Raw genomic sequence first — 11,820 nt, 5'->3', positions numbered from 1 at the left:
AATGACGTTCATGTAAGACTTGTTTTACGATCCAGTTTAAAAAACCAAAACCTTAAATATCACATGATGGAGACACCATAGAAAGCTTTTTACATAGATTAAAAAACAATCGAGAAATATCTATGTAGGTTTGAATATACAATAAATGATATTTCTAAAAATGTTACATCGAAGACGAGTACAGACATTTGGTTGTTATTTGTCAATGTAACCACGACAAATTTGAAAAATTATGAGATCAGTTTGACCAGTGACTTATACGAACAAATATTTATTTTATAACACAAATTGTTCCACACATACATATATAGATTGATTCGAAAAGGATATAGTTACGGTCTTGTTGTCAGATCATTAACGATTGCATATGTTGGCTTTAATTTGATTCACTTATAGCGTTATGCGCCGGAAATGAACAAATTTATTCTAAAACCAGTTGTTGACATGACACTGCGTATATTCTGCTTATATATTGTATGATGATATGATACTTAAACCCTTACTAGAGGGCTGGTACTTTGTTTCCATATGATGAAGACTTAGTCTTTCAATCAGTTTCAATGAGGTCTGGAACTGGCTTGCTAGTAACTGCTTTGTAATTCTTTGTTTGATCGACCCCGCCTCATTTTTGCGCATGTCCAAAGTCAGGAATTCTAATTCATTTATCAATTTCGGAGTTTAGTGTGACGAAAATTTTCACTGAACTAGTACACAATTTTTGTTTAGAGGCAAGCTGAGGACCACCTCGGATGTGTTTTTTTCTAGATTCATTGACAATCCATTGGTGGCCTTCGACTGTTGTTTGCTCTTTGTTCGGGTTGTTATTTCTTTTCTTTTTCAATTTAATTTCGCATCGGCCCGGAAAGGTTTGAGTAGAATTATTTGACAATAATCACTATTTTCAGAATTTGAATGCAAACAAGCAGATTAAATTCATGAAAACAGTCTGTAGTTTGGGAATTTTTAAAACTTCCTGTTCGGTGTAAGCGGTACAGTGATCTCTGATATGTAAGTTTTTACAAAATGTTCTCATCGGAACTCATACCACATCTTCTTATTTATATGTGATATTTTTTACAGAATTCAACAATGATATCGATTATAAACGAATATTTTATCCATATGATAATTTCGAATGAAAGTTGAAGGTAAATTTATAAACGCCAATTTAAAAAAAAAGTTAACGGTGTCGTTTACGTTCACCCTGAAGCGCTTACGTCAATCCTAGTTTGACTATTCCGATAATAGGTAAACTCGATTTTTTAAACTATTAACCACAGCTACGTTTTACGTAGAATAAGCATAATACACAATACAGCTGTCTTTAAATTATAATTTTGTATAATTCATTAATTACTTCCTTGAATTATATACATTTGTACTTGATATAAAACTAGTAAGTAAAAGAGCCAACAAAAGGACAATTAAAGGCAAAAGATGCCAAAGGAAGAATCAAAATTGCTCAAGAAAAATTTGTTATTCGTACGCTTGTATTTAAAAATCACTTATATATTTCGCACAACTTTTTTGAATTTTGGATCATCAATGCTCTTCAATTTTGTACTTGTTTGGCTTTATAAATATTTTGATATTAGCGTCACTGATGAGTCTTATGTAGACAAAACGCCCGTCTGGCGTACTAAATTAGAACCCTGGTACCTTTGATAACTATTATTTCAACGGACACTTATATTTGTGATCCGCTTTACTGAGCTTACATTGTGTAATGTGGCTGTACCAAATCAGGAGTCCATGAAGTTATTTATTGTACAAATGTATACCTGATACTTTTTTTGTTCGTTTATCAATTTGTACGTAAATCAGGCTATTTCTTTTTTTTCTTGTTTTAATTTTTCACGTTTATTTTTGACTTATGAGATTGAACGTTCATTTGGTATCTTTCGCCTCTGTTCAACATCAGACTTCCAACTTAAAAATATAAACATTCATATTTGTAACAAACTGTCATCGATGCTTAAATATCTGTTTGTTTTTGACATTTGCAAGAATAATCAATAACTGTCGTAGTAAATTTCCGCCTTGCTATTTTTTTCCATGGGGAAGAATTGGTAGGGTCCATCTCTCCATCAGAAAATAAGGCATGATCCCACTTTCCCTCATAGCCTGTTGAAAGGAAACAAGGAGCATGTTATCCCCCAAAGAAACACGATAATCATCACCCCTTTATAGAACGGTGAACAACGTCATTAGGAAATGAATTAACCGTTAAAGGAAAGTAACCTTTTTTTTCAATTAGTTTAGAGATACCTTATAATCATCGTGAACACATACACATAGCAGGGAATAGATAAAAACTTGTTGACCAACAGACAGGCTGCATGTCAATATGTTAACAGACTTATAGACAGACGTGGAAACATCTAAACAGACTAATGAACGCATTACTACAGAAGACCGTTGCCTGTACATGTTGACTAATCGGTGGACACGAAGACAGACTGGCAAACACATAGATAGACTGGTGAATCTGTCGAATTATTGGTGGACACGTAGACAGACTGACAAACACATAGTTAGACTGGTTAATCTGTCGAATAACTAGTGGACACGTAGAGACTTGTGAGTACAAACACAGACTGGTGGACATATATACACTGTTAAAAATCAAGAGAGACCGACATGGTGGCGTGGACAGACGTGAATATATGTAGATAGACTAGTCAGAACAAACACACAGATAAGTAGATATGTTTATAGACTACTGGACAAGAAGACTAACTACTGGACATGAAAACTGACTACTGGACATGAAGACTGACTAGTGATAATTCAGCTAGAAAGGCGAGTGACCACGCAGAAACTAACTCAAATTTATTTGGTGGAAATATGATACAACATGCACAGGGTTTAAATTATAATAAAACAATCCCTCAAGAGAAAAAACGGTGATCATGCCAGTTCTTCTTTTCAAGGCCGAAAATTCATATCTTATAAAAAACCATACAAATAAAAACGATTCCTGGTATTCTGAGAATATTTATTTCATGATGCTCAACTCAAAGGGGTCATAATAATGATCACTCATTCAGTGGTAAATTGTCCACAAGTTGCATTTATCTCCTGTCGTAAACCGTTGTCAATTGGGCACTGCTTACGTTTGTTCCTCCTTTTACGACCATATCTACCATACTTTCTATAGCCTTTTTTCTTTCCTTGTTTAGGGCTGCGACTAGCACTATCATCCTCATTAGCACTGTCATATATAAGTGGAAGGAGTTTACGACAGAAAGATTCAAGGGGAGTCTCACTCACAGGATTACATTCGGCTATTTCAATTGATGGGTCTTGGATGTTGCAACTATCTGGAATGTTGCAAAAAATTGGTCCAGGGGCCGGTGCAGTGACTGAAATAATAAGTATGTGTTAATAACATCGGATTTTTCAAATACATTTGTTCAGTAAACATATAATATGCATTTTTTTTCCTATTGAGCCATGACTTATTTAGTCCCAAAAAATTTAACAAAATAAATAAAACTCTGGCTATCAAAATCATTATTTTTGTAAAAGTTACTTTTTTTCTAATCATTTATACTTATTCCAATACTTTAATTCTACGTGTCCATCATTCAGTCAGACGGTATTACTTTGTTATTGATACATTTTCTCCGTTTTCGGGCATCACATTTACACGTGTCGTGTCTTGTACGAAGCTTATCTTGTCGGTGCACTTTCGTTTAGTTTTAACATATTTATTTATAGTGGTTTTGAAACAGATTTTGCAACTTATTTTAATCCCTTTCCACTTTGCGGGTGCGAATGCTGTCTTGTAGCGGTATAAGCCTGCTATTATTCGAAATCTACAGGGATGTCTCAAACGTATAAGAGATGTGGCTCTCACTTAACACGGTATAGCCTTCCGACGGACTACCATCCAGCATGAGAGAATGACATTACGAAAATAACGGTTTTTGTGTAGTCATGTGCCGCCAATGCCAATAGGCTTAAAATAATTGCCTGTTTCGATATGTATTAACTTAATTGCTAGTTGAAAGTATCAAGAATCTCATATTTTTAGATAATGAATAGAATATGAAAGATAGGCATTACAATCATACATGAGGGAATAGATGGGGGTACCCTCAATTTTGTATTCGCTTAAATTGTAAGCCATTTTTCTATATTATTTATCTTTTTGCCTAGTATTCTCTATTGATAATAAGTTATTACCTTATTATTCTCAATTTTTATTTTTTCAATTGCTTATTTTTCTCTGTGTTTTTTTTTGACAATTATTAGTCAATTTATATCTAATCTGTAAACCCCATCTAGACCCCCATAGATACTTAATTCAAAATTAAAATAAAAGAACAAAAATCAGTTAGAGGATTATTACCAAAGCAAATAAATGGTACCGTTGTGGTAAATACATATAGGCTTTTTTTTCTCATTTCGATTTATTTACTGGTATCAATGACATACAACAATTACTACTTCTGAGACGACATTTACATCCTTCCTGTCGTAGACGTTGTCATCTGTAGGTGAAGATAATTGTTGAAAAAGTACAGTTATATATCATTTAAGTCATATTGAAGTAACTTTATTTGGATAGGTCATTGATTGTAGCTACCCAAAACTTACCATTATTCATTATAGCAGTAACGGCTGCAACAGAAAGAAAGAAACTTATAAATATATGCATGCAATAAATTATTATTTTGGGAATGAAATATTTTTTTTTGCTTGCGCTAAATTAGTATTTCAAATCCTTTTTGCTTGGTGTGAGCACATTTATAATTCAAATTTTACTATCGTGTGATTTTAAGAAGATGTTCTCTTGAACAAGTCAACAAACACAAGTTATGCATGCTGTGAAAATATACGAAGAACATAATTGCATGTTGCTGTTTTTAAAATTAAATGATGATTTAACTTATATGTCTTATATGTACTAAACAAATTGGCTTATAACATATATAAGCATCGTTTGTTTACATTTATATTTGTAGGAATTTTCGGTTTTACAAGTGTTTTTTCTTGTCGAATGTTTATATTCTTACGTCATCGTTCTGTGACGTCGGTCGCTCTTAAATAACAAAAAAAACATATGACGTGGTAGTACGATCGGAACAGCCCAAATAATATGTTCATATTTTACCACGAGTGTGTACTCAAGGCGTTTAGTACGCAATAACATTCATTTGTTTTACCTGCTAAGCAAGTTATTATCACATAAGAAGTCTCAGGTCAACATGACCTATATTCACATAAAAAGTCTTACGTCAAAATTAGCTACTTACACATAAGAAGTTTCAGGTCAACATTAGCTACATACAAATAGGAATTATCAGGCCAACGTCAGCTACATTCACATAAGAAGTCTCACTTCACAATCAGCTACTTACACATAAGAAGTCTCACTTCAAAATCTGCTACTTACAAATAAGAATTATCAGGATAACGTCAGCTACTTACACATAAGGAGTCTCACGTCAACATCAGATGGATTGGGAATTCCATTATCATTCACAGGTCTACATATATCACAAAGAAGTGGTTCACTAGAATACAGTGTTAACGGCGGTGAAAATGGAACTGAAACATTAGAGAGCACGTAGTACATTCACAAAAATGAAATAAGCTATGATCTAGACATTTAACTAATTTGATAAAAAAAACATTAAGTAAACTTCATTAGATTACATTCTAGATTTTAATGCAATGTTGTATATGAAGTCGTTGAACTGCATATGCATATCAAAAAATAATACATGTAACTTTTATGAATCTAGATATACAATAATTGATTTTGTGAAATAGGATAAAATTGAGAATGGAAATGGGGAATGTGTCAAAGAGACAGTAACCCGACCAAAGAGTAGAAAACAGCTGAAGGCCACCAATGGATCTTCGACACACAGAAAATCTTCCGAACCGAGAGGCTTGCTTCAGAAAACATATAAATGAATTAAGATTAAAAAGCATGCAAGACTAACACAGGCCAGACTCCTGACTTCGCGCTAAATGCAGCCAGGTTAAACATGATTTTTGAAATCTCTACTCTTCCCCTATTCCTCAAACAATGTAGAAAAACAAGCACACATCAACACGCACAGTAAAACTTAGTTTAAAGAAGTCCGAGTCCAATGTCAGAAAAGGTAAGAAAATAAACTAAACAAAATGAGATTGATGCATAAATTAACAAAGGACTGCTAGCAATCTCTGTGACTGTCATTCCAGCTCCAGACTTCAATTAATTAAGTAAAGCCATATCGTAAATGTAAATAGTGTTCATGGTGTACTCCTCAAAAAAAAAATTTTTGAAAAATTTCCTGTACTTTGAATTATGAAATATATCGATTTTTTAGAAACATGATCCACGAACAACATATAAAATAGGGGAATGGAGCACTTATTTTGTTACTAAATCTTAAAATACACCTGTAAATCATTGCTGTAACTTTCAATGGTGAGACCATTTTGATAAAGTAATACCATTGACCAGTTTAGTAACACCATTGAATATATTATGACAATCAGCATTTGTTTGCGTTTCCTTAATGTTTAACAAGCGAAATATAATGTTATTTATGAAAAACAATACCTATTTAACAATGTTGTAACAATATCATGTATTCCATATACAAAGTTTTCAAAAACTGGTGTATGATGGTAACGCCAATGACACTATCTAGTAACACTATTGACATGTTTAGGTATTGATTTTTTGTTATATAATTTTAGATTTTTTAGCATAAGAACTATTTTTTTCTTCTTTTTCTTTTGCTCGGTGTACTTTGTTTTGTGTTGATTACTTAATAAAAGTAAAATTTGAAATGTGTTGTCAGTGGTGATACTTTTGTATCATTGGAGTTTCTAAATGGTCAGTGGTGTTACTATATAAAAGTGGAATTAGTTTCATTTTTTATTAACATATGGAAGTGTTTTCATGTCGTATACGGAGTGGATATGCATTATCTTATCATTTAGTCTTCAATCATTTTACATATATTCAGTTTAAGGGTATTTTTTAATTTAAAAAAACGGCAATAATTATGACACCTAACTTTAATACAACACTTATTCTGAAATGTATGTTTGAATAGAATGTATAGGTATAGGAATGTCAATAAGTAGTAATTTTAACATTAACAACAAATTGGAACAGTTGTTCGATATTTAACAATGATATTTAGTACCTAAATGCATGTTTAAAATTGGTAACACTATTGGCACGATTCTATCAATGGATGACCAAAAATGGTTAAAATTGAAGAAACTCTTCATTTTTCCCATTGTATATTTCTGAATATAGTTTTAAAATACCATACTATAGAAAAGAGGGACTCATTTAAATGTTTTAAACAACGACATCATTTTTCCAAATACTCCCTCATCAATATTTGCATGTTTTATGATAATGACCCTTATCAAGACTTGTTTATGAAAGCGGTGACTTGCTTAGCATTTTCATATCATTAAAATCGGTATAAAAATATATTACCTGTTCTATTTACCGTAAATGATGCCACTTCAATGACATCATTAGAGATAACGCTTATTTTGAAGCACCAATAGAAATATCGACCATCTCCAATATAAAAATCAATGTACCTGGAAAAAATAAATTATCGGTACACGATCGACAGATTTGTTCTTGATAGTATAACACAAGTTGCAAAACACGGGCAAACGCTCAAACCCAAGTTTTAAAAAGGGTACACGTAAATGACATCCAAATCCATCAGTGGTCAACGTTGCCTGAGTGAGTTAAACTATCTAAATAATTCTCGATGATTTATATGTAATTATTGATTATGGACCTTTGGAGTTTATATTGACCGAGGACTAAGTCCTAGTGTCAATATAATCTAACTGGTCCATATATAACGTGTTGATTGCTTAAAAATCATTAATATTTATATAACATACTTAGATAATGTATTGGGAAAATTGACTTTAATTGACTGCGGCGCTTCTCCTTAAGAAAGTTTGATTGTTATATTTGACATTATGACAGATTGTATCATCGGAAATCACGTTCTGTATAATATATACATACATATACAACTCGTCTAAACATCAACCCAACAATGCTAGATCTGTAAATTTACTTTCACAATTTTTTGTTCTTCTCTCGCCGGGATTCGAACCCATGCTACTGAGATATCGTGACACCAAATCGCCTGCACTGTAACCGGCGCGCTAGACCACACGACCACCTGGGCTTCATAAAAAAATGAAACTATCGGTGGCCGAGTGCTACCTTTCCACGTCAGTTTTCATCTAGCGTCGTACTACAGTACATGCTATATAAGGCATGAAGATGTTATTTTCACAGATCAGCTAAATTATCTATAGTAAAGGATCCTTCAATCTAATGGAAGATACAGTCCAAAATAATTATATTTATAAGTACGTCTGAACCAGTAATCACTCTACTATACTGCATTTATCCATCGGATCACCAGCAGTGATGGTGATACATGGCTGTGTACATTCTGTATATACAACTCGTCTAAATATCAACCCAACAATGTTAGATCTGTAAATTTGCTTTCGCAATTTTTTTGTTCTTCCCTCGCCGGGATTCGAACCCATGCTACTGAGATATCGTGACACCAAATCGCCAGCACTGTAACCGGCGCGCTAGACCACACGACCACCTGGTACGTTACTGTTATACGTTATAGGGCATAATTCATGTCAGTATCGAAGTTCTGGCTGCTGTATGTAGTAGAAGCCGCAATGAAACTGTGATAATGCGTAGTATTACATTAAGCAGCCTGTTGACGATTTATGATTGACGGGTAAACGCAACAAGAGCAATGACTTTTCCGGAGTACACCTATTGGTTTGTGTAGGTAGGGTTCATAATGTGCAGGTATTGGTTTCTACTTTTATAATTGTTGTTAGTACTTTCCACGTGTTTTTTCGCCATGATATTGTCTGCTTTTATTAGACAAATAATCTCATCATAAATACCATGATTAAATTGACTGCGAAATGTCAACTTTAAAGAATCAAATATCAAAACGTACCTAAACATGTAAAAGTCTCCAGCACGTTCAATGCATTCAAGTGCATATACGTTTGTGATGGATGGTGGCACTGCAAATAATGCAACATTTTCATTGGGTGACGTTCCATTCCCATCCAAATTTGGTACTCCAAGAAAGCGTAAATAATAAACGTTTTGATTGAAAACAACATCTCTATAATCGTTGCCAATTACTTCATTTGGAAAACTGCAGTCGGCATCTGAAAAACAAAATTCAAAGCAAGTCACTAGAATAAAAAAAAGCAGTTAGAAAAAAAAACTATAATGAAAGGGTCTATTTGATTGAGACATTTATAATTCAAAAGCTTTTTCATATCTGAATTTTAAAGGCTTCTTAAAGTCTCAACTTAAATAAAATAGACAAATTATGAAAACAAACTTTAAAAGATGGGAGAAACTAGTCAACGAGGCGATATTCGACCATATCGGTTGTGTTAAGACGTTTAGCTTTCTTCTGACTTATCGCGATTGTCTAAAGTATTGTCATTATCTAAGATAAAAATAATATATAGTTTAGTTGTTAATTTATACAAGTAAGTAATTAATCTCACAAAACAAAAGTCTAATAATTATTTTAACAATATATATATTATAGATATATCACTGAAACAAAAAATCTAAGGATCAATTAAAAAATATTGATAGGGTAATAGGGAATCGGGAATCAAGGAAAGAATCTTATTTTTCTCAAACTTATCCTTTAGCTATTAATTTGATGATTAATAATTTAATGAAGTAACGAAGTACGGTAACCGTTATTGTATAAATTTTCCCGACTGGTAATAAAACCCTAACCGAAGGGGTGGGGCTGTCAGTTTTGGCTGTACGAGATAATGCGGGGGTATGAAGAGATAAGTGAAAGAACCAAGAAAAGTTATGTTCAAGATCATAAGCCGAAAGCAAATTGACATTGCTACCAAAAACTAGAAGCTCTCAGGTACATATGTATAGTCAACAAATGACATTTTCTAACATATTAGACGAGAATAAAATTCAACACAAAACTCTCGGATTTGTTCAACTTGTAAAATGCTCATTATTTAGTCCGTTTAGTCTCTCTATCTTCATTAGTTTGTCTTTTAAACTATATAGAGGGTATGATTCTCATTTAAGGCCAATCAATCATGTAAAGGGTGACAGTCTACCTACTATATCGACAAAGCGAACTTGCCTTGCTCATAATGGTTGTGATTTGAAGTGTCTATTTATCTATTATAATTTTTATCATACAAGGCAAAACACAAAATATGGTAAAATACGTCAATAAAGGGCAATAGCTCAAATAAGGTGTCGTCGGACAATTTCCGTCATATTGTCCTACCAGTAGATTGTGCAGATGGTCAGTTTTTCTTATTAAGTTTTCCTTCTATCAATTATAGTATGTAAGATATAACGAAAATCATAAAACATTGACAAACACTTTAATTTGGAAGCGACTGTCGATTTTGGCTATTAGACTGATTTGTATATATCAAGATAATAGTCAAAACTGATACATGTACCAAGACGACGGACGCTAAGTGATGAGAAATCTCACTTCGACCTTCGGGCTAAGTAAGGTAATAACAAAAAAATGACAAAATATATGCAAATTTCACATGAATATTCTTTGAGTTTCTAATATCTTTAAAAATATGTTATATATAAGATTAATGAAAACTACCAACTTACATTTAAAGGTAAATAACTTAGACTCTGCAATTTTCAGATATTGACCAAATGTTTAAAATAGAAAAGTTGACCATTCCTCTTAATTAAAAACATACCTGCACCGATTAAAAGGCTTGCTATAAAAAACCACAGCATCTTCGTTCAAATAGAATTGATACACTGTTGCTGAAGAACCTTTGTCATGTTTTGTACCGATCTTCTACCGTAACATCTGTTTAACGATTTCTTTTGAACCTAATTAAATTACACACTTATACTTTGTTTAACAGTTACTAAAAAGAAAACTGTAAGTAGTAAAATACATATTTTGTTTATCCTTTTTTATATTCCTTTGTTAGATTATGTTTGATACAATGATCAAAAAAGCTATTTGTAGCACTACCAACATCTTACAAATATCATAAAAACTGTTACTAAAAAGATAAGTGACTTGTAAAATACATATTTCTTTATATTCCTTTTTTATTATCCTTTGTGAAATTATGGTTGATACAACGATCAAACAAACTATTCGTAGCACTACCAACAGCTTATAATTACAAGTATTACAATTACTCATGGAACATGTCTCGAAATATTGAAATGTTCAAATTGTTGCCCAGATCGTATGTTTCTTGGAGTTTGTACGTTCAAATAATTCATACATATAATTTTAAAGGAGTACATGTACTAACTACGAGAAATATACAAAATATGAAATCATTCAAGAGAGTGAAATAGTGAAATTATATATCGCTTTTATCAGCCAGTAAGGACTTTTTCTCAAAATAAGCCAAGAAACATTTATTGATGAATTATTTACTTTATTTTCGGTTATTTTATTCACAATGAATACCCTTGCAGACAACCAGTGTATAGTAGTAGTGGACGGCAATATCGAAAACTCTATAAATAGAACCTTTTGAGGCACTGAATAGCAGGGCTTTTTATATAAACCTCATTTTCGGGAATACAGAATATTTATTTGGAGCAGCAAAGAGGGGGGATTGCAAAATCAAGATTTATATTAGGAAGCCCCTTATAATTTTTATCACCCTTTGTTGTCAGAACAAGATACATGTATTTAGCGTGTTTTTTTTTAATTATGCATACCAACAATGTTATAATCAAAGACGTGTTTGGTC

The 11,820-nt window shown here is 32.5% G+C and overlaps 1 protein-coding gene across 1 annotated transcript; it reads right to left on the bottom strand.

Annotated features, from left to right (window-relative positions):
* Positions 1–2,984: 2,984 nt before the first annotated feature.
* LOC139499416 (uncharacterized) lies at positions 2,985–10,913 on the bottom strand. The gene is made up of 6 exons (XM_071288091.1): positions 10,792–10,913; positions 9,006–9,225; positions 7,469–7,578; positions 5,440–5,559; positions 4,606–4,629; positions 2,985–3,365 (listed from the first exon to the last, which is right to left on the bottom strand). Exons 1-6 carry the CDS (start codon positions 10,829–10,831, stop codon positions 3,043–3,045), a joined length of 837 nt encoding a protein of 278 aa, XP_071144192.1. The 5' UTR covers positions 10,832–10,913; the 3' UTR covers positions 2,985–3,042.
* Positions 10,914–11,820: the final 907 nt, after the last annotated feature.

This window comes from Mytilus edulis, chromosome 12 (genome assembly GCF_963676685.1).
Source record: "Mytilus edulis chromosome 12, xbMytEdul2.2, whole genome shotgun sequence".
Classification (NCBI taxonomy): Eukaryota; Metazoa; Mollusca; class Bivalvia; order Mytilida; family Mytilidae; genus Mytilus; species Mytilus edulis.
The sequence above is the reverse complement of the archived record's forward strand: the minus strand, read 5'-3'. Positions and strand labels throughout refer to the sequence as shown.

What these genes read in the sequence shown, in the direction of transcription:
- LOC139499416 (XM_071288091.1), bottom strand. Translation starts at nt 10,831, where the DNA reads ATGCTGTGGTTTTTTATAGCAAGCCTTTTAATCGGTGCAG. An exon ending in GGAGACTTTTACATGTTTAG is followed by an intron (nt 7,579 to 9,005) that starts GTACGTTTTGAT and finishes TATTTTTTCCAG; the next exon opens with GTACATTGATTTTTATATTG. An exon ending in TACTGCTATAATGAATAATG is followed by an intron (nt 3,366 to 4,605) that starts GTAAGTTTTGGG and finishes TTATTATTTCAG; the next exon opens with TCACTGCACCGGCCCCTGGA.